This window comes from Thamnophis elegans, chromosome 6 (genome assembly GCF_009769535.1).
Source record: "Thamnophis elegans isolate rThaEle1 chromosome 6, rThaEle1.pri, whole genome shotgun sequence".
NCBI lineage: Eukaryota > Metazoa > Chordata > Lepidosauria > Squamata > Colubridae > Thamnophis > Thamnophis elegans.
Genome location: NC_045546.1, coordinates 20,495,552 through 20,520,136, shown reverse-complemented (window position 1 = coordinate 20,520,136; position 24,585 = coordinate 20,495,552). Strand labels below are relative to the sequence as shown.

The 24,585-nt window shown below is 36.9% G+C and overlaps 1 protein-coding gene across 1 annotated transcript in view; it reads left to right on the top strand.

The window, feature by feature from the left end:
* Positions 1–24,585, top strand: part of MICU2 (mitochondrial calcium uptake 2) — a 71,993-nt gene that overhangs the window by 18,685 nt on the left and 28,723 nt on the right. The window contains exons 2-6 of the mRNA XM_032220110.1: positions 12,941–13,088; positions 15,890–15,921; positions 16,033–16,108; positions 20,406–20,453; positions 23,138–23,220. Of these exons, the coding sequence (XP_032076001.1) occupies positions 12,941–13,088; positions 15,890–15,921; positions 16,033–16,108; positions 20,406–20,453; positions 23,138–23,220 (387 nt within the window). The remainder of the gene's footprint in view (positions 1–12,940; positions 13,089–15,889; positions 15,922–16,032; positions 16,109–20,405; positions 20,454–23,137; positions 23,221–24,585) is intronic.

Sequence of the window (24,585 nt, the reverse complement as noted above, 5' to 3'; positions counted from 1 at the left end):
CCTCAAAGCTAAAAGACATGGTATTGAGAGCATTTTAAAATGCTGGAATTAAAGTCCCAAATTTCTCTTTACAAACATTGCTCAATTATTGGATTTATAATTTAAGAATAATTTGAATAATTGAAAAAATAATTGAAACCGGAATTCTTAACACTATTGCAGAGAGTGAAGTAAAGTGATTATTTAGTACTGAAGTAAAATTGGAGAAAATTATATTGTTGAATGAAAATTGGCTCCATGCAATATTCTGCACAATGCATTGCAGAGCTGGTTTGATATTCCTCAGGCTAGGAGAGAGTGAAGCAGACAGAAGGGAGAGCGCCATCTGCTGAGGAAAGGGAAATATGCAAACTGGGAAATAACTATTCAAAAAAAAACCCCTGGAAATATCTGTTAAATACAGACCTACTCTAAGACCACTAGAGATCTGATTATTAACTAAGGACTTCAGTTAAGAGCCCCTGAAAATCATTAAATATTATTGAATATATAAGGTAATTTGAAGAGGCGTGGATAACCTCCTGGTGAATTCAAATTGTTTGGACTGACTATTGATGAGACATTTAAAATTGTGACTTGGAAGTTTGATTTTTTGAATTAATGAACTCGGGACAGTGGACTAAAAAAGAGATTGACTAAACACAGACGCAACCTAAGACAGAAGTGAGGAGAACTTAAACAGAATGGAGCTTTTTCAAAGCATTGAGAAAATATTTGATCATATAGACCAAAAGTTGGGAAATTTAATGCAAAGAATAACAGACAATGATCAGGACAAGGAAAAAAGAATGGAGCTACCAAAAGAAACAGAGGGGAAAATGGAGAGAAACCAGCAAGAAGAAGATAACAAGGAGGAGATGTTGCCAAAATAAATAGTGATAAAGGAACTAAAAAAGGGGGGGAAATAATGTAAAGGATTTAAAAAGGGAGTGGGAGAAACAGGGAGAGAGCTGGGGAAAAAAGATAGGAGGTGGAATGGATAGTTCTGGAATTAGACAGTGGGAAAGGGTAGGGTTGGGAGGAAAAGTTAGATAGTCAAATAGAGGGAATAAAAGACTAAGGAACAAATATGGGAGGAAAACTAAATAGAAAATAAGATTAAAGGTTCAGAAGTAGGTAAGAGATGAAGGATAAGGGAAAATTGAGTAAAAATATTGTTACGAATATATTTCAATAATGTGCATTAATATCAGAATTATGCAGGTTGGATTATTATTTTAGCAGTGTGGTAGATATCAGGATAATATTGTAATATAAATGGATATGAAGAATGGGAAAAATAGACTTTGAATGACTGTACTACTAAATATGTATAAAAATATGAAGAACAGTGGAAGGTTAGAACTTAATGGGTGATTAAGGAAATATATATAAATATATATTAATCTAAACATGTGTATTAATAGTAGAATTATATGGATTGAAGAAATGGAAAGAACATGAATAGAAATACCCTAAATGTATAAATGATCATGATTGATACTAAAACTATATAAGGAGATATTGGAAAATGGAAGAATGAAGGATGGAACTTTGATTTAACTAAAGAAATATGAACAACAAAATAGGTGGAAAACACATCTTTAAATATTATAGTGATATGAACGGGGGGGAGTTAAAATAGGGATAGAAAATAGTGGGGGGGAATAATAATTATATATTAATATGTTAAAATATACAAAAGGACAGAAAGATGGTTCAGAAAGGAAGGGTGATAATAAAAGACATGTATAAATAATAGGAAACAATGGAAATGAAATGTAATATTTAGGAATAATAACTACATTTATGTCTGCTGAAATGTATGTTATTCAGTTACCACACCATTCACAAATTGATATGTATAAAGAATATAAAAAATAAAAAATTGATTGGAAAAAAATAGAAAAAACAAAAGATGAGATAAAGATGGTACGCATTGTCTCTGTTTCACTTGTACAGGGAATATATTTTAAAAATGGCAGAGTTGCGTGTGGTGGAACTGGAATCAAAACTGGAGTTCAAATTTGAGACCTGCAGTTTGAAGAAAGAAGGAAATAAAAAATAAATGTATAATACATCTCAGCTATACAAAAGAGGTTGTATGTATATACATGCAAGTAGAGATAATAAAATTATATCTTATCAGAGCAGCAAACATACCTAACATACATACCCTAATACCTAATACTCCTGCCCCCTATTAACCCATTATAGTCATCATACCTGATTAATTGTAAAATAAAATGTGATGCAGTAAATCTGACAAATTTGATGAAAATATGAGTAACGTCTTGGCATATAATATTGATTTAAAAAATCTAAAACCATCTGATATATTCTTATTCAAAATTTCAGAAGTTACCTAGACCTGTTTATTGGAATAATATTAATATGAATATAATTTCAGAGCACTCTACTGATGTATTTAATACTACAGTAGGTTAAATTATAGTGTATTTTAAGACTTCTCCGCCAAGGGCAATAAATTTAACAACATGCTTATTAAAACCTTTGTATGAAACATAAGAACAATGCAGACTAAACCATTCTTGCATCCAAAAAGCTGGAATGTAAAGAAGTTTTTATTCTTTATTGCCCCAAGTAAAAACTTGGTGGAAACAGATAAGTGATGACAAAGCTTTGATGTTAATAAACTCAAATGGAAGTAAAAAAAAATATCAAAGTGTGTAAACGACTAGGTTATAAAAAGAGAGATGACAGAGTTATACCCTATAATTAGGTGTAATTTGTGCTTTTGGCACAGCTATTTGTCCTATATGAATGAGAGGCTGTCTTGCATTCTCTTTGCTTGTATAATAGAATTACAGTACTGACACATCTACTTAAACATGTTCAAGGTTTTTTTTATTATTATTATTTGACAACAGTGTTTTCTTCCTCCTTTCAAAAGCCTTCCCCCTCTTTTCAAAAGAGACATAACTTTAAAAGTGGGAAAATCTAAGCAAAAGCTTAAGTGGTACAAATATTTAATAGGGAAAGGGAGTAACAAAAGTTTGGGAGAGGGAGGGAAATGTAGGGAAACCACATTTTAGATTTCTGGCACAAGTCTTAACCACAGAGGTACTCTGAAGGTGTTATTTCCAGACAACAGAACAATTGAACAATGTAGTTAAATAGTTTGTGACCTTTCTTGTATGCGAGGTGTATAAATGATGTCTGATCCGGTTTTAGAAATAACTATACACTTAAAAACAATATAAAGGCGATCACTACATCACTAGTCTGTATTCCAGTAAAATGGCCATTCATGCAGAGGTCTGAAATTGTTATTGCAATTGAAAAGTTTGAAAAAGAATTGAAAGAGAATTTAAGTGCTCAGGCAGGCTAGAATTTTATATCAAGCAATTTTTTAAACCAGGTTTCAAACAAGATGTCATTTTATTTAACTAGGTCAATTTTAATTCAAGCTTGCTTAACAACCTTTTGTTTTTGCTACCAGCCCAGCCAAATGGTCCCATGTACATAATTGTGCCCATTGCTTAGCTTAGTCTGCACTATCTAATGTACTTATATGCAAAACATATAATTAGAAATGGCAAGCTAAAAGAAATTAAATTAAAATTGCTGGAAGAAATTTTAGCGATGTATGATATGCTGATGATTTGGGGTTTGGAAGTGTGGAAGACTTAATAAGTTGGTTGTTGAAGGTGAAAGTTAAGTGCAAAAACAATGAACAAATAATAAAAGTAGATTATGTTATTTTTTTGGCTGAAAAATTCATAAAGATGGTTATGGTAAGCATGAAGAAAGGATGCACCTGCTTCTTGGGAACAACATGTTTAGAAAAAATGCATGTCCTTTTCCTTTAGTTATTAAGGAGAGTACTTGTGACTTGGATTCGAAGTTCCGATGGTCAGGGAGGGCCCTGTGGTCACATGACCACTTTTCAGGCACTCGGCAACCGGGCTGTATGTACAGTCACAGGACTGCATTTTGTGACAATTTTACGAAAAACTAGCATTTACTTCTGGCTAGCAACAAAACGAAGTCCATAGCGAACCCTTGGTTCGCTGACAACTGCTGCAAAAAAGGGTTAAAAGGATGTAAAATCACATGGCCAACCTGCTTTACAACCTCAGATATTATGACCATAAAGAGCAGGCCACATTACAGTTGTAACTCAAAGACTGCCTGTATTAAAGTGGAGAAATCTCATACTACTAATCCTGTATTGCCATAGCCTGGTCTGTAGCAATGTATGATTATGAAATCTGGGCCACTGGAAAGGATGAACATAGAACAATTAATGCCTTTGTACTGGGATGCTGAAGACAATTGTTAAGAGTGCTTTGGACAGGAAATGGAACAAATCATTCCAAACTAGATGAAATAAAACTTGACTGCTCACTGGGAGAAATAATAACTCAGCTGCAGGTTAAATATTCTGGACACACAGCAAAAATAACAATCCTTGGAGGAGACTCTGATACTTGGGGAAATTGAAGGCAATAGCAACAGACCAGCAGAAGGCAAGATACTATCACTAATGTCAGAGTGTGAGTTTCAGAAGTCAAAAGGAGCAGTTACTGATAGATCATTATCTGTTAAGAGTTAGAAATAAAATTGTATTTATCTATTTGTCAGTCCCAAACACAAATCATAATAGGTTGAACTAACTGTTTGTATGGAAGCTATTTCTAATTATACTTTTGTTTAATTAAAGTCTCCACATTTTTCTTGTTGAAGATTGTTCAGCAGTAGACATACAACTTGACTAGTATATAGAATCATAAGGTCACAAAAGATCCTTTAGTTGCTCGAGCCCAAGTGCCTGCTCAATGCAAGTATCTACATTAAAGCATCAACATCGGAGGCCTATCCAATTCAGCAATTACCCTTAGTATCCATTGATGATCTGTTTTTACTGTTAAGAAGTGTATCCTAACATTCCAGATACCTTTCTGTAAAATTAAGCTCGTTATTCCATGTTCGGCATATGAAGGCAGGAGGAAAAGGTCTTCCTGCTGTATTAAGTAACTGGTTAAATTCATAGCAGGAGGAAGAGCCCAGAAGATAGTCAGATTCCAAAGCTGTTAAGGGTTTCAAATGTCCAAATCTTAAATTGTGCCTAGAAAGCAACTATTAACGAGCCCCCAATCTTTCAGTGCAGGTATTATGTGATCTCCGCCTCTTGTATCAATGAGCAGCATTCAAGGGCGCTGATTCTTTTCCTTGGAATTAGAAAGCAAACTGCAGTAAAGCTGAGTGCTGTCAGCAAACTGATGGGAGTCCTCTTCAAAGCTCTAAATTATACCCTCCAAGGATTTTTTTTTCATGATGAAAAATATAGGAGACAAGATAGAACCCTGGAGAGACCTGGGTATCAAGCAGTGATCCTTTGGCACACTCTGGACACATTCCAACAGAAAAGAACATAAACCACTGGAGAAAACATTATCCCCAAGGCCCAGTACCGCCAGAAATACCATAATAACCATCAAGTGAAAGCTGCTGAGAACTTGAGGAAAACTAGCAGAATCACATTCCCAACCCACACTCCCCAGCTTGCTTCTAGCAAAAGCCATGTGGCAAAACAGCCAAAACCGTCTTGGTACCATATACCAGATGAAATCCTGATTGAAATGGGTGCAGAAAATAAATTCCATTCTGGTGTAACTGAAGTTGCAGGGCATGCTGTCATCCAAAATTACCGGTTATTGTGTCATGCATTCACCCAACCAGGATGGGTTATTTGTTTTAGCAGATAGCAGACCATGAGGGTAGAAGAAACAATATATTATCTTTAACAAATTGCTACTGAATTGGTTAGGAGCGGGAGAGAGCTGGAGACTTAAACATTTCTCGGAAGAAGGAGAAGAAGGGTCTCCTACAGTGGTGGGATTCAAAAAATTTTACTACCGGTTCTGTGGGCATGGCTTGGTCGGTGTGGCATGGCTTGGTGGGCATGGCATGGCATGGCCTGGTGGGTGTGGCAGGGGAAGGATACTGTAAAATTTCCATTTCCTCCCCACTCCAGGGGAAGGATACTGTAAAATTTCCATTTCCTCCCCACTCCAGGGGAAGGATATTGTAAAATTTCCATTTCCTCCCCACTCCAGGGGAAGGATACTGTAAAATTTCCATTTCCTCCCCACTCCAGGAGAAGGATACTGTAAAATGTCTATTTCCTCCCTACTCCAGGGGAAGGATACTGTAAAATTTCTATTTCCTACCTACTCCAGGGGAAGGATACTGTAAAATTTCCATTTCGTCCTCACTCCAGGGGAAGGATACTGTAAAATTTCCATTTCATCCCTGCTCCAGGGGAAGGATACTGCCAAATCCCCATTTCCTCCCGATCAGCTGGGACTCAGGAGGCAGAGAAAAGATGGGGGGGCAGTCAGAGGTGATATTTACCGGTTCTCCGAACTACTCAAAATTTCCGCTACCAGTTCTCCAGAACTGGTCAGAACCTGCTGAATACCACCTCTGGTCTCATTGCTGGTAAACCAAAATGAAGTTTGGGTAAAAATGGCTGATGAAGACTTGTTATTACTTATAGGAAAGCCTGAGATAAGACTCTTGAAGTAGAGGCGAGTAAGAGGGTTCAAGAAGATGCATTGTAGCTGGAAGATGTGCAGCAAAGAATAGTCCTACTTATCAAAAACTTTCATGGAAAGCCAAAGAAGTAGAAAGTTGGGACAAGGAGGCACTTAATCTCAGTCTTTCGTCTGCACCTCTATAACTGTCTGGTTTGGTTCTACAACCCAACAAGACAGACACAGACTTTAGAGGATAATCAGAACTGCCAAAAAAAAACAATTACTGCCAACCTGCCTTCCATTGAAGACCTGTACACTGCACGAGTCGAAAAGAGGGCCGTGAAAATATTTACAGACCCCTCGTATCCTAGACATAAATTGTTTCAACGCCTACATTATAGAGCACTACACACCAAGACAACTAGACACAAGAACAGTTTTTTCCTGAACACCATCACTGCTAAACAAATAATTCCCTCACCACTGTCAAACTATTCACTAAGGCTGCATTGCTGTTACTATTAGTCTTCTCAACGTTCCTATCACCCATCTCCTCCCACTTATGACTGCAGGACTGTAACTTTGTTGCTTGTATCCTTACGATTTGTATTAATATTGTTTCCTCGTTGCTTATTTGTACCCTATTACTATCATTAAGTGTTGTACCTAATGATTCTTGACGAATGTATCTTGTCTGAGAACATATGCACCAAAGACAAATTCTTTATGTTAACATTATTCTATTCTATTCTTAAAGAACAGCTGGAAGTTTTCAGGCCTTTAAGAAGAACTTCTCTGTTGTTTGTGCTATGCAGAGCAATCCCAAGACCCAGGTGGTGGTGGTTCCTGAAAAATGGTCATTCCCAGTAGATTAAATCCCTCAATGGAATAATTTGTATAGAAATGGACACTGAGATTTGACCAGAATGTTAAGAAATATATATCCCCTAATACAAGTATCTGATGAGTCATGGACTTTGAGCAGGAGCCAAAATGGACAGGTCTTTTGAACCAGTCACTGCTGACCAATGATAAATGGGTATCTTAAGTAAAATAGAAGCTGGAATTAAATTATAACTATAAGGAGAGGGAATAAGAGACTGTAAGAAAGGAATTTGTGTAAATGTGTGAGAAAGAGCAAGAAAGGTCATTTAATTGTGCTGTACCGGAAAAAAAACTGGAACCAACAATTCATTTTGAAAGGAACCAAGTTTTTAAAAATGACCTTTCAGTAAACACTATAAACTGCATACAACTGTATATTTTTCACATGCCAGATAATATTCAAAAAGATTGAAAGTAAATAATGAAGGAAAGGCAATACATTATTTATGATATCAAGATTTGAAGAAATGCGTAGTACCCTTTATTCTCATCTGTTTTGGGGTTAGAATTAACTGCCTGTAATTTAAGACCCATTATTCATTCTTGAGATAAATGAATTAAGCTTTACAGGGGTTGGTGGTAAGTACTTTATACATGTATGGTTACAACTGCCTCAGACTAGTTTTATTGTGTAGAGTAAAAGAAAGAGAAAAATCAATGGCTTTCTTCTTTCCAAATAATTTAAGATGATTTCTTGCTCAAATTAAAAATTAGCTTGCGGAAAATACTGCTGTGTTGAAGCCTATCTCCCTGCAAGTTACAGATTGTGTCTGTGTAAATAATGTTCAGATACAAATTGCTTCCTAGCAGCTGATTACTTGGTATTCCAATGAAAGGAGAAATGATTTGCGTCATTGCAGGGTTCTTTGAAGTCATTCAAGTCTAATTCACCACTAAGTATTAGAGATCTAACATTAATGTTTCCAGTTACCATGAGAAGGGGTCTAATGTAAAATCACAGGAACATTTATATTCATAATTAATGCTGAAATATTTTTCTTTGTTACTTCGGTTGATGTCTTGCTACTATGGCATATATGATATATTAGAATTCCTGAATTCCTACCATCTGAACTAAACATTAACTGAATACATTTTGCAATTCAATTATGCCTAAAAATGTGTTTTCTTTCTCAAACATTCAGACCGCAGGCAAAACAATGTAACATAAATTTTGCTGTATTTGCCATTGCGGTTTTTCTCTTGGTTCTATCTCTTGTGAAATCTCAGCATTTGAGTTCTAGTTGATCTATTCTATTCTTAACACTTAATACTTGGATGAAAGTAGACCCTTTCAGTTCTAGGCCAGATATGGCATTCTTCACATTTTGGGATTACTTCTGGTGGGAATAAGATGAGGAAGTGCATCTATTCTTGTTTTAGTTGACCTCTTGGCAGCTTTTGATGCCATTATTCATGGTATTGTTCTGGATTAGCTTCCAAGAGAGGTTGCCTGGTCCTGTGCTCCTTCCCTCCCCGCTCCCCCTTTCTTTAAGGCCAATTCCATCAGTGTTGATTAAGAGTTATATTTTATTATTATTATTTTGTGTCAATCATTAAGCAAACCCTTGGTTGTTATGTCCCGTATTTACCAGAAACTGATAGTAAATGTCAATTTCTGGCAAAACCATTTTAAAAGTAAGGAAGGTTATGACAGCTATGACAACTAATATTATTTATAGCAAGCCAGTAACTTTTCTTGGGTAGTTGTACAAATGTATATATACCAATAGTCAAAAGATCTGATATTCTTCAGTCTAGTTGAAAGCCATCCTTCTGACTCATTTTTCAACATAAATTGCTTATATTTCTGGTGATTAATATCAGATCAACTTTCGCCAGTCTTTGGACTGTATTTTTATTTTTTATTTTTATTTTGCTGTCATGATCAATATCTTGGCTGGGAAATTTTGAAATTGTAATATAACATATCTTGAAAGTACCAGGTTTGCCTACTTAGACCATAATTGTATATATACTTAACTGGAGATAAGTTCTATTGAATTTAGTTAGACTAAAGTAAAGGAACTTGTGGTTGAACTACTAGTATTATCTGTTTGCTCTTAGAATAATGTAAAATTTGAAAATGTTCTTAAGATAAGCAGGAAATCTTTGAAAAAGTTATCATATATTGGAGTGGTCTTATAGCTCAGCTGGCTTTATTCAACTTCCCCACCAAAGGGAAGAATTGCAGAACAAAACTCAAAAGGAATCCAGTAGCACCGTTTCTAGCACTTTCATTGAAAGGGATAAGCTACTCAACCTCAGCAACTTAGGGCTTTCAAGAACATTTGTTAGAAAAAATGCTACCAGATTCCTTATGATTTCACACTCACACACACCCCACCACCAGCTCTTCCCTCTGTAGCAAGTACAAAAACTCAGTTGCGGTCATGACTCACTTTTAGGTTGCTGGTTGAAGGGCATCCCTTGAGAGTGCCAGCACTTTCGTTGCTTCAGTCATCATTGTCAACGATGTAGGGAGAGAAAACCCCTGAGTCATAAAGAGAATAGAGCTGAGTACACTGTTCTGTTTAACACGTCCGTGAAATTAAAGCTAAAAGAGTTTTAAGGAATCTGTAAAGGCATACAAAACATTCACCCGGAGCAAGAGTAAAGGCAGGATGAAAAGGCATTTTGCTTTGGCTTCTACAATTTGTCTCTGCTTGGTGCTGTTTGCTCTGTTGATCAGAGATGGGAGGATGGATGATGGATGGACAGACAGAAATAAAATTTTATGTCAGAGAGCAAGCCCATAAGTATGTTTGTTTTGTTGAGATACTGTAGTTCACCAGAGCACTGGTTTTGTAAAACTTATTTTTCATCAGAATAAATAGAAATTGTATGTGCACTCTAAACTCAGAAGAGCAGTATTGCATTGCTCTTCACTGGACACCCTCCTTATTTTTGATTGCATTTTAAAAGATCTTCAGAGTGTACCAAGCCCTCAGCCTAGGCTTGAGAGACTTCAGACTCAGTTCTTCCTCTATGGTGTAAAGATTAATTAGAACTGAGGTATGGATCAGTTATAAGAGGATGGAGTAAGGATTTGAATGTACAAATTGACAGTGTATTTATGAATTCATGTATAATGCTGGGTCTTTATATCTTTAGAGAAAGGGAAACCAAGGAAGGAAATAAATGAAATAAAATATTGTGTGTGTGTGTGTGTGTGTGTTTGTGTTCATTCCAGCACTCTGGAACGCCTCAAGCAATTTCAACCAAACTTGGTACACAGATGACTTACTCTCTGGAAACAAATACTGTGGGGGTAAGACTCCTCAGGGTATGTGTTCTGTTAAGACACAGCCTGTTGTGCCTTACAATGACTTCTACCCTACTGCCATAAAATGGCTTCTACTGTACAGCACAGTAGAGTTGCCATGATAATGACTTCACAGTATTCCACAAGGGGGCTCCCTCTGGTAAGGGGAAAAATCCAACATTAGAAATTAAGGTGGTGTCACTTTTCTTGACGCTTTTGGGGGGCACAGAAAAACATTTGCAACTAATTTAATTGTCGCCGAAATCAGGGCTTTTCCTGTCTAATACAGGATTAGGATAAATAAATACCTGGGCATGCCAGGTTATCAGCTAGTAATAAAATAAATAAAATAGGGAAGGTGGAGATCATTATGAAGTCAACAGGAACTTGACATAACAGAAACTTAATTTTCATAGGCAACAGTAATGTTTAATCTAGCTTTCTTGATACTTATGTCATAATACTTCCTATAGTCTTTTGCAATTTTTCCTTTATGGACAACAAGCAGTGTTCCTATTCTGGCTACCTTTATGTCTATCTCTACCAGTAAAATGTCCTTTTGCAGACTTCTAACTTTCAAGCAAGGCAAATAAATGATAATAAAGAAGGAAAGAATTGAAGGATTAAAGAGATGCAGAATACATAGAAAATAATATGTAATGAACAAAGTGTGAATTCAGATGAACCAGCCTGCTTCACAATACTGCTCGTGAAAGGGTTCCTTAAATTATATTTGTTAACAAGCCAAATATGAGTCAGCAATGTGACGTGATTCCAAAAAGATAAGTGCGTCAATAGCATTATGTTTTCAAATGACTGAAAAGAATAGGTCCATTTTATTTCACATTGGTTAGACCTCCACCTTAAATATTGTTACTATTTTTCAGTGGAATTTCAAAAACATTCAAACAAATTGGAATGAATTCAGAAAAGGGCAATGAAGGTTAACAGAAGATTAAAACTTCACTCCTGGAGTGACAAACTAAGGGAATGGATATTTTAGCCTTGAGAAGAGAAGGCTATGAGGAAAAATACAACATTCTTAATATACATGGAGTAGTTTCTCACAGAAGACAGTTAAGACCTATTTCTCTGTCATTCCAAAATTTAGGGCATAACAAAAGCAATTGAAAATATAGGAAAGTGGATTCTAGTTTACTATTTCCAAAATAGGAATACAAGATAATCCTCAATTTACAACCCCAGTTGGGACAGGAATTTTAGCTGGTAAGTCATGCAATCGTGTAAAGAGGGGTCTTGTGACTGCTTCACTTAGAGACAGCAATCCAGTGGTGGGATTCAAATTTTTTTACTACCTGTTCTGTGGGCATGGCTTGGTGGGCGTGGCAGGGGAAGAATACTGTAAAGGCTCCATTCCCACCCCACTCCAAGGAAAAGTTACTGCAAAATCCCCATTTCCTCACAATCAGCTGGGACTCGGGAGGCAGGGAATAGATGGGGCCAGTCAGAGGTGGTATTTACCAGTACTCCGAACTACTCAAAATTTCTGCTACTGGTTCTCCAGAACTGGTCAGAACCTGCTGAATACCACCTCTACCGCAATCCTGTCAGTCCGCATTGCAGTTGTTAATCAAGAATTGTGGCTCAATAAGCGAGTATCCAATGCAGGCCATTCTGGACTTTGTCCCTCACAGCCTCAAGCCAACCCCCCCCCCCAACCTGCCTATCTCCTCCTATCTATGCCCACCCTGCACCTTGTCTTGTGGGGCAAAAAGCCCCCCCCCCCACAAGCCCCATCATTTCATTCATGTAATAGCATTCATTTGTTCACCCCAAGAGGCAACATTTATTTGTGCACCAACATTTGTTCAACAATCCACTGCCATTTTTGTGACAGATGTCTTCTCTCCCTGTTCCCTTGATCACTTACACAATTTTTCTCAACTAAAGCATCTCGGGCATCTTGTCTTACTTGAAGATGTTCTAGTCTTTTGATTATTTATATTGTCTTTTTATCTTTTCTGCCTAATGACACAGTGTTGGCCATCATCTAATGAAGTGAAATTACATTTAGAATTAATCACACCTCATTGCTTTCATCTTATCCATGAGTTTGGGTAAGATTCAGGAGTAATTTTTTTTTAATGCCTACAAACCCACAAACAGATGTGTGCATAAACGCCAACGGTCCTTTTGACAATTGCCTTAGTCTAAAATAAATATTTGTTTTGCAGCATGCAGCAATGATATAGTTTCAGGTCTTATTTTGTTGCTGAGTCATAGCTGGTGATTCTAGCCATGAATAAATCTACCTGTATGTGCTGTCTCCTTGCCTGTCTTTTAGAAGGAAGAGGCGGTGGATGAAGAGATGGCAGAAAAGCTTTCCATTCGAAAGCAACGTTTTATGAAATTTGCTTCTTTGGAATATGGAGGAGAATATTACATGACTCCAAGAGACTTCCTGTTCTCAGTTATGTTTGACAAATCAGAGCGTAAGTGCTGTTTTTTATTTTCGGTTTAAACAATGCTGTTGAATGAATGCCGATTTGTCCATTTGCCAAATTGAAGTATCCTCTCTGATACTAGTCAGAAGAGAAATTAGAGAAACTAGAGAAATTAAGAAGGAGAATTTCTTCTTATTTGTCTATCACTTCAAAATGAGACAAACTGAATTAGATGATGCAGTTTATTCTGAATGCAACCAGCAGACTAAAGACTCTTTGTTTATACTCCCACAACTGAATTTGGTTTTGGTCATATACACAGGTATCTCAGCTCTTTGTCCTGCTAGATATAGAGGAAATTTGGTCTTTTTAAAACAAAGAAGTCTGTAGAAAAATGGAGCTTTCGCTTTGCCTGATACCCTCTAATGGTATTTGTATTTGTATTTTATTGGTCTTGTATGCCACCCACTCCCGAAGGCAGCTTACAATAAACGGTGTCTTTCTCAGACTTGACAATTTTTAGATGGGTGGACTTCAAGTCCCAGAATTCCCCAGTCAGTCATGCTCGCTGGGGAATTCAAGTCCAAGGGTTTATGGATGTGTAGGAGGATAGAGGCCTGCCGAACCTCAGAGGGGAAGATGTTCCCTAGGGCAGGAGCTTATATGGAAAAGGCACGCTTCCTAGTTCCTGTTAGATGATAAATGTTTAAGGGAACGGACTAAGAGTGTCCTCCCCACTTCTGACTTGGAAGGACAGCCCCATGTAGAGTGCATTGCAGGAACCAAATTTATGGAAAAGGGTAAATACCTACCCAGGGATTTATTTTTGTTTTTCTGTTCCATTAAATCTAAAAAAAAATAGCTTTCTGGAATGTAAGTTACAGAATTGGATGTTTGATTTCAGCATATTTAAGGATAACTGCATGAAGATACTTTTTTTTCTTAGAATATTCTTATATTTTGCAGATTATTATTTTTTTGGAGACCAGTGCCATCTTGTGGCCTGCCTGGAGCACTGGGTTTTCTTTTGGATTTTCATTTTTCATGTAAAATTTGTAATTATTTCCTTTCATAATAAATGTCCTCATTTTAATGCTTTATTTTTTTTAATGTTTTATCCTTTTTCAAAAAACATCATTTGATTTTGTGACCTCTGAGTTTTATTTATCTGCAAAAGGGTGAGAAAATGCTGAATCCCCTTGTCACCATGCCTTTACATTACAGTCAGGAGATGGTCCAATTACAGTCATTTCAGTTTTTTGACTTTTTAATGGCCAGATGAACATTAAGAGATATTGGATGTCAAATGAGTTGCCCCTTGAAAGATAAATGGTGACAGCAGGAACTTACCAGCAAAACAGGAAGCAAAGCTAAGACTGATCGTTTGCTCTGCTTAAACAATTGGAAAGGACAACTCCAAATTGTGGAAAATTCTACCCAAGGATCATTATTAATGCTGCACTTTTCCTTTGCGTTACAACATTATCACAAATGATAAAGTAGTGACTTTTGAATAACAAAAGGTTATATGTCTGTTCTTCCTAAAGAGGCATAGGGTAAGTGCATTGTATGCAGGGAAACATGGGCTGAATTCATTGCCCTTGAGATACTAACATAAGGTTTAGCCTGAACATTGGTATTAACATATAACTAATAGCTAAGTAAAATGTACATTACAAAGCTCTGACTTTATAAAATTTAGATTTCAAAGACATGTGTGACATTCATTTGATATCCAGCTCTAAAACTAACTATTCAAAAATTGTTTTTATGACAGAGAACATTGATGTAATCATTGATTCTTGTAGCAGTTTCTCATACATGCAAAGTTATAGATAATGTGCTTTTTTTCTGATTGGTGCTTCATATTTCTGCGGTTGTTTAAAAGCTATGCAAATGGATGTTTACAAAGGAGGAAAGATGCTAAAAAGCACTCTATCTTCTGAACCTATTTCCATTTGCAGTTTGAAGTATCTAAGTCGGGGTGTCAAACTCAATCCCATCGTGGGCCATAGCAGGATTTTGTTTGCCCTTGGGAGGCCCGAGTGGGTGTGGCCCAGTTGACACAGCCAACTGGGTGGGCGAGGCCTGGGTGGGTCCTCTTTGCAGGCATGCCAGCTGTTGCCCCATCCCAGCTCCATGTGACTGTGTTTGGGGTTCTTGGATGTGGATAAAACTGAAATTCTATTTTGGCTTCTCATATGGTCCAAGAGTAACAGGGAGAACTCATCAGCTGTTCAAGTAGAAAGTCACTAACAAAACTCAAACCACTTTCATTTCCACTACATTCACATGGGAGATAGGTAAGAACTAGAAAGAAGAAGAAAAGCTATAATAGCCACCTGTCACATACTTGGTCTAATGTCCTAAATGTTTCCAATGGTGGTCTTTTATAGTAATAAGTTTTAAAATTGTTGTAGCCCATTTGGTCTGGAAGATTCATGTCGGCTATATTAACTGCAATTTTAGGGATTATAATTGGAATATCTAAAAGTCTGAAAGGAGGCTGTATTACAGCTGTTTTTTGTGATTTCAGTTTTATGCCCATGTATAAATGTAATGAATAGAAAGTATATTAGTTTTTTTAAAGTTAAAGATCTAAAACTTTATTATATTCTATTTGTTATGCATTGTAGCAATGTTTGAACAGATTGTTCCTGTCATCCTAGAACAGTAGTTTTTTTTTCTAATTATTATAAACATTTAAATATTTCTAAGCTCTTGGTAGCGTTCTCTTCATGTCACTTGCAAGTTCTCTTTTAAAAACACAGTATGTAGAAACTCTGCAGAACTCAACAAAGCTTTGACTTACAGATGATTGACTGGTGTGTTCTTTCTTTTTGGGACAGGTAAAACTTTGGCCAAGAAACTGACAAAAAAGGTAGGCAAAGAGTTGATGCTGTTTGTCAAAAGAACTTTTGTTCTTTCTGATACTTGCTTTAATGGATTTTGCTTTCACAACTAATTTACCATTTATTTGGTTTGTTCAAAGGAAGTAGATTCTACCCTAGCAAATGTTACGAAGGCTAAACCAGGACCAACTTTTTTCAGAGATCTTGGAGACAGAGGTAACAGTTTAGGATATTGATGTAATTAATATTAGAATCTTCTTTCCTGAGATTTCATTATATTTGGAAAATTTTGCTTGATGCCTAGGCTGCTAAATTCAATATTTTGTTGGAGCCATTTCAAACTCTATTTTAGCTCCAGAAATAAAGATCTGAAAAGGTGTGTGTGTGCAAGAGAGAGAGAGAGGGAGGGAGGGAGGGAGGGAGGGAGGGAGAGGGAGAGAGTCTGAGTCTATAGCTTGCCTTTGGTTCATGGAAACTAGTATATACTAGTGCTTCACAACGAAACTATGTGATTGGGCAATGCAAGAGAAATCCAGTTCAATCCGTTAGCTCAATGGTGATCAGTGATTGAAACACATAAGGGAATATCGCTCCTGCCACCTTGAGTCCAGAAGCAGTTCCATAGGTGGAAGGCGTAGATATTATGGTGAGGTACCGACGTTTAGTACTGTAAGGAGCCTCAGACCGCTCCTGAGTGAAGGAGTGGAACGTCTGTCTCCTCAGAGTGAACTGAGGCAACAGAATGTGAGGCAACTGGCATGTTAGATAATAACAATTCTGCAACTTAGTTTGACAGTACACTATAAAATATTGGGATTATTTAAGCTTCCTAAATCAGTATTGTAAGCTCTTTAAAATTAACCAAACTTGAACACCGAAGACATGAATACTATCGCAGACATTTTCTTAAATTCCATTCCTGTTTGCGGCTGAGATTTCTCTTACCTGACTGTTGCTTTGGCTTCAGCTCTTCTTCCTCTTCCTCAGGGCTGTTGTCATAGCCACACTTCACTAGATTCTTTGAGGAAAATCTTATGTGGTTGCTAAGAGTAGACACCGACTTGATGGCACGTGATCAAAGGCCAAATGAACAAATTAAGTTCATTAAGTTCTCTTCCTTGTTTGAGTAGGAAGCAGAAGAAAATATCTTGAGTCCATTTCTTCTCCAAAACATGGCAATGTTATGTGGTATTTAAATTTTGACACCCATGTCCATTGTCTGTATCATAAGTTGTGTCCCCTATGTTTAATGGAAGTGATAGCACAGAAAAGAATTTTTGAATATTAACATGTATTTGTTAAATTTACATAGCCACCATCTCACTAATTTGACTCTGGGCGGAATACCATAAAACAATTAAAAACAAATTTGAAATAACCATAAAACAATAAATAACATTTCAGGGAGAATTTCATATATGTTGCAACCTTCTTAAGGGCTCCTCATTATCAAGGCTCCTCAAATTTGAAAAATATTTTTCAAATGTTTTTCACATTTTTAGAGATTTCTGTCATTTTTTGAATAATTTTTATTTTGACTACCATAAAATAATTTTTATTTTCACCTACCACAAAACAATTTTTATTTTCATTTTAAAAGAAAAATCTTTGTTTGTGAGCAACTATAAGAATAGGTTTTAAATTCAGCTTTTATTGCTTTTTCCCTTGATGAACTTCTCAAATTTACAGTTATAGGGAGTTGTGCCTCCTGATGAAATATTTTAGCTTCCCATTTTCTTATTCTACTTTCATTTTTTTTTATGACTGTGTTAAGATCCCTTGTATTTTATTTACATTTTAACTTTATTTTTTTTAAAGGTAAAGGAGTCCATTTTACCCTCCTTGTCATTGCCGAATATGAGGGGAGGGGGTTTGCTCATCTTCGTTTTAAGGCCATTGAGGCAGAACTATCCAAAAACATTTTCAAGGTCATGTGGCCATCATGACATCACAGAGCGCTGTTATTTTCCTGTCAAAGTGGTACCTATTTATCTACTTGCATTTGTATGCTTTCGATCTGCTAGGTTGGCAGGAACTGAGGCTAACAGCCAGGGGGAAAAAAGTAAAATATGTTGTAGCTAATTAGGACTCTTAATTAGATTCAGAAAATAGCATTTTTATACTTTTTTAGTTGGTGGCAACTTTACCTATATTTTGTTAAATTCAGACTCTCTAATAGAGTCTCATAAGTTAATTGCATATTGCCTGTTTTGTGTAAGATGATAGTTGCCAGTAGTCACTAATCAAACCAGATAAAATCATCCTATGCTTCTACATTATTTTACTACAATCGTACTTTTTGTTAAATCTATTTGCAGCATAGTCCTGGGAGTGCTAGGCTATCTCAGCAATGGTCAAAATCCCATTGCCCTTCATTTCCATTTCTCTGAAATAGGACTGAATGTAAATTGTAACTGGATGAGCTAATTAAATAATGGTTAGGATATAATATTTGATGAAAATCCAGATTGAACTAGGAACACTAGCAATACAGATAGACTTTAATAAACTAGGTGAGGTGTTTTAAATGTTGTTCACTGTGAGGCATTTCTCTGATGTTTCAAAGTTGCCTGTAGTCCCACGAACTCAATCTCATCTATAAAGTTGCAGATCATGAAATGATATCAGTGCTATAGGGAAAGGTTTAGAAAGAACACCTTCTCAGTGCTAGTATATATTTTATTACAAAACTATAAACTGATGCAGGGGGAAAATCATTGACAGCTGAGTAAGATGGGGGAAAATTAGTGAAAGCACAAATGCAAATGCAACCGCTATCAGTTATTTGTAGCTGATCTCTTCTATGGCTGCATCTCTTCTATGGCTGCAGCACAAACCCTATGGTAGCTAAGGTTTAGGTTTAGGTTTAATTTTATTTGTATGCCGCCCTTTTCCCTGAAGGGACTCAGGGCGGCTCACAACTCAAAAAGGGAGGGGAAATACAAACAGAATAACAAAAACATAAAAAACCATACATAGTTAAAAGCACAACAATCATACCATTCGAAGTGGGGCAGCGAGTCTTTAGCCCCAGGCCTGTCGGAACAGCCAGGTTTTAAGGGCTATGCGGAAGGCCTGGAGGGTGGTGAGGGTACGAATCTCCACGGGGAGTTCATTCCAGAGGGTCGGAGCAGCCACAGAGAAGGCTCAGAGAAGCTAATAATGTTGGATATAGATATAGCTGCTTTAATGAATTCCAACTGGTAATATACATTCCTCCTAGCTCTGAAGCACTTTTCTGAAACAGATTTTTTTTTAAAAAAACTACTGTGTAGCCCTAGAAAGAAATTTAACTAACAGTATGTTGTTAAGTAAAACTCTTAATATTTTCCTATTGTCTATCAATTAGGCAAAGTTAAGATTAACAGTTAAGGCGCACAGAATCCTGTTACCTTCCTACCAAAGGTGGTTCCTATTTTTCTACTTGCATTTTTACATTCTTTCTGCTAGGTTGGCAGAAGCTGGGACAAGCTCATTCCATTATGTGGCGCTAGGGATTCAAACCGCCGTACTGCCGACCTTTCTGATCGACAAGCTCAGCGTCTTAGCCACTGGGCCACTGCATCCCTAGCCTATCAGTTAGTGAAATGTAAATCACAGAAATAACTTGCCAGTAGATGGTAGAATTCAAACATTTCTTCCAATATAGAGGATGAGGTGTTGAGGTTTTTTGCACGTTAAACGTAGTGTGCGTGTGTGTGTGTGTGTGTGTGTGTGTGTGTGTGTGTGTGTGTGTTATTTATAAAAGATCTTTTTAAAAAATTCTAAAAGTGCTCTTACGGGGGGGATGCTTCAAATTCTTTTCTTTAACGCATACACTTTATAGACTTCTCTATCTTTAGCTGGCATGTTGGTATTTTGACAATTGCATCTTGTGTTTGTTCAGGCTCTTTGGTAGGCCTTTCAAAGGGAAATGTTGGAATTTTCCTTCAAAAGGGGAAAGAGGAGACACTTTCACCTTGCAGAAAGGATGTGTTCAGGTTTTAATATTTTTTTTTAAGAGCCTGTTCCTGGCTCCATGCCCAGCAGTTCTATCAATGCAATCTAGCAGCTTGCCAGCTTTGTGTTGCTCTATTCCCCCTGAGACTTAAAGAAAATCTGGTCTTCCCATTTCGAAGACAGCCAAAGGATGAAATACTTTGATCCTTCAGAGCAACATTAGCGAAGGTCTCCTCCCAAGTACTAAATATGACAAAGCACACTTAATTTATTCATTCCTTGTATAAACACTGAATATTTTCTGTAAAAACTCAAAAAGATTTAGAAGAGACTTTCTATTAATTCCAAATAAACCAAGTCTTTTAATAAGACATCAGCATGATGGGAATTCTAAAGCAGTTGAATGGGGCTGGAAAATCTGATTTTTCCTGAAAACTACTTGTTATTGCTTATTTTTAATAGGTAAAGAGCATTAAAACTAAAGAACCTTTATTGAAATGTGCAAGGGGTGCTATAAACAAAGCACATTAATGTTCTGAGGACGGCCAAACTAACTTTCAATCTTGTATTTCAGGATTGATTTCCTACACAGAGTACCTCTTTTTGCTGACAATACTCACAAGTAAGTATTTTGATGGTGACAGTACTTTGCAATTTAAATAAACGTCAATCACCATTGTTAGCTCCTTTTTATTTGTATGATCCAGTTCAAAACTCAGCTGATAAAGATATGAACTTAGAATAATAATTGATCAGATGCACACTGAGAATTATAGAAAACCTCTTTATACCGGTCCTTTGAAAATAAAGACATCTTAAGCTTGCCTTTCCTTATTTTAATATCTAGGCAAGTTCATATTGTAATGGATCCCTCAGATATATAGGCCACAAGTTGTTCAGTGCTTTAAAAGTCCAAATCTTACATTTCTCCCAAAAACGTCTTTTAATAGAAATATAATAAGTTCTTGAGGTCTGTCCTCTCTGTCATGCTTTATACTAAAAGAAGCTTCTGGGTGCACTTCAAGGGTAACTCCTTGTTGCAATGATGTCTTGAGGGAGATGGGTGGTCTAGAAATGCAATCAATCAATCAATAAGTGCAGCTTAGACATGGATAATTATTGCCAAGTCAAGCCCAGCATACATTCAGTAAGTAAAGGTAAAGATAAAGGTTTCCTTGCACATATGTGCTAGTCGTTCCCAACTCTTGGGGGCAGTGCTCATCTCCATTTCAAAGCCGAAGAAACAGCACTGTCCGAAGATGTCTCCGTGGTCATGTAGCTGGCATGACTAAATGTCAGAGGCGCATGGAATGCTATTACCTTCCCACCAAAGTGATCCTTATTTGTCTACTTGCATTTGAACATACTTTTGAACTGCTAGGTTGGCAGAAGCTAAGGCAAGTAACGGGAGCTCACTCCATTAAGCAGCACTAGGGATTCGAACCACCGAACTACCGACCTTTCTGGTCGACAAGCTCAGCATCTTAGCCACTGAGCTACTGCGTCCCTATACATGCAGTACTACTACACTAACATAATTTTTACAAAAGCAGTGTTTAACATTGCTTCCTTGTGGGGTACACAAAAAAATCTATGGAATCAATTATCACTTCTAGATGGTGAATTTCTTCTTTGGGGAACAATGCATACTTGTGTCCTGATTCCACTTTCGTATTAAGCAAGCCCTTGGTGGTTGGATTAAATTTCAAATGTATGTATCTGCGTGGCCTCTTTCTGCCGCTTTTCTGTTTCTTGAAAAGACCTTCCCACGCCTGGAGAGAGTGCAAGAAAACAGGTTTAGGGAAGTCGGTGTTCAGATGCACAATTTTCCATTCCACCTGTTAGCCCCTTCCCAGATTATGGGAATAGTTGGAAGAGAGTAAGCACCAGCTTCCTTCCAAATGGCTCAGAACAGTAATTCTCAGAATTGCTAGCAGTAATCTCCAAGTCGGTTGAGGAAATATGAAGGCTGAAGCCTATTTAGAGTCCCAAGGTTTCAGCTCTCTGGTTGAATAGCTTTTGGTCAGGTTTGTCTGTCTTGGCATCTGCCTCCCATGGAGATTTAAAGAAAAAAAATACGGGCTGTTACTATTTTGATAAAATTAAATGTTACTTTTATGACCAACACCCAAATATAATTTCTGTTAACAGCCAATGCAAATATCTGATACTCTCATCCTAAAAATATTGTCTGCATAATTAAATGGAAGTGTGTGGGGCTTTTCTTTGAACCTCCCATATTTTATAAATACATACCATTAAAGCTGCCTCATATCAGATAAGAATGTCATCTGGTGAGCTGCACGAGCTGCTTTAGCTCCTATGCCTTCTGTGGGGCTGCCTCCTTATCAACCTGTTGCAACATATGGTTTGTTTCACTGCTTTATCGTTTTGCTTTATCCTCCAATAAACTAATGGGCCCCATATGCAGTGTTACTGACTCAAAATGTCGACTTAATAAAATTCAGTGGCCATCCTTAAATCAGTACGGCTTCTTGTCCTAAGGCCTAAGCAATAGACTGTAGATACCCTGTTTGTGAAATATGTATTGATATTCATGAATGTACTGAGAATTGCAGGGATTTTAGTTGAAAGTTTTAACTAAATTTTTTAAACTTAGTAGCTCCACTGCAATATGTATAATTCTAGAAGTGTGTATGTGTGTTTGTAAAAGTTTAAATGAACATTTCATTTTCCCTGAGGTCCTTTGTGTATTCTTAGAGGATCTTAACGCTATCACTGAAATAGCTGGGATCTCTTTCCCTTTTAATTGGTTTTGCTATCACATTGGCTCAGTTGAAACAATCTCTATTTGATTCTCTATTGGGGCTTCTTTTTAGTAACACAAACTCTAATTTAGGGCATTCCCATATTATGTATAGAATTTGTAATATGTATTCTTAAAAATAGCAATCAAATTGGGTAAAACTTTCATTTTGCAGTACTTGGTTTTGTAGATACTCAATATTCTCTGCTAGCAAATCTAGAAATGGTTTTACATCAACCTGTTTATGTGATAAATTTATATCCCATCTTTACTACATGAGCTTGAGATTGCATCCATAAACTTACATCCAATTTTTCCCACAAAAACACTCTCTGAGAGTAGGTTGGTATGAGAGTGTGTGAATGATCCCAAGTCACCCATTTAGGATAGCCTTGAACAAGAGTCTCCAGGTCCCAGTTAGCTATTACACTACACAACTTTCTTATAAATCTGGAGGCATGTGTCCATTTATAGAGTATTAGACAGTATCACTTGTATGTAAAGCGTTTTTTTTTTAACACATCTATTATTTATTGTAGAACCACAGACTGGATTTCATATTGCTTTTAAAATGTTGGATGCAGATGGCAATGAACAAGTAGAGAAAAAAGAATTCTTTAAGGTATGGTTTAAAACAATTGATCGGTTGCCCTTGACGGCTGGGGGTCATGGGATTTGAGTCCAAGCCGTTTGAAGGGCATCAGAGCCATACAGCTACTAAGCATTTCTTCCTCTGCTTTTGAAGTTCCCGAGTCTAAGTCATAAATATTATCTTAAAACTATAAACCAGAGCAAATTTTTACTGAGGTGTTAATAAATATATGTCAAACATGCCCTTCTATTTTTGTTATTATTATTGATGTGCAATTTTTAGTATTATGTTTGGAAGCAAAACAGTTACTTCAGTTTGTGTTCATCTCATATGCAAGTAAGATAATTCTCCGGATTTTCTAGTCCAGACTTCAACAATACATGGAAAGAGTACTGCCAAAAGTACAAGTAGGATTCAAAAGATCACATACCTAAGATCACATTATTTATTTATGTGTTTGTTTGTTTGTTAAATTTATTTGCCTCTTAAACCGTGGGGCTTACAATAATGAAAAGGAAGAAAAATGAAAGGAGCGTAAACAGAAGTAAAATAATGGAACAATTAAATAAACAATGACAAAGGAACAGAATGAGAATAATACATCAGTAAGATAAACAAAGAGATGGATGGTGGAGAACAGAGAGTGTGGGGCCATGAAGTCTGCCATAAATTTAGCAGCCACCTCCATCATGGAAATCCCCCATCTGGTCTCCAGGCCAACTGGCAGAGCCAGGTCTTTTGGCTCCTGCAGAAGGATAATGGTGGGGACAGATTTTATTTTAGAGGATAAGATATTCCAAAGGGCAGTTGCTACAACAGAAAAGGCTCTTCTTCGGGATCGTGATAATCAGAGTTCTTTGACCGATCACATAAAAAGTAGGCCCTCTCTTCTGGAACTAGTAGGACTGGGGCACTAGGGACATAACTAACATCCTATGGATAGAGCTGCTGTGGCATAGTGATTAGAGCGCAGTACTGCAGGCTACTTTTGCTGCTTGCCGACTGCCTGCTATTTGGCAGTTCAAATCTCACAAGGCTCAAGGTTGACTCAGCCTTCCATCCTTCGGAGGTGGGTAAAATGAGGACCCAGATTGTTGGGGGGCAATATGCTAACTCTGTAAACCGCTTAGAGACGCCTATGAAGCACTGAAGCCTCCAAAGTGGCCTCGATCAGGCTAGCTACGTATATAATAAATGTATTACTTGGAACCCTGATAGAAGCGGTATATAAATCTAATTGCTATAGCTATTGCTAATGAAAGGGGCAAGATTTGGGACTGTCCAAAGGGCAATTACGGAAAGCCCTTAAAAGTATGAGCATGCCAAGTAACATCATTTGCCTATTAAATTTATGTGATGAGTATCCATTTGAATGGAATATGGGTTAACTAAATG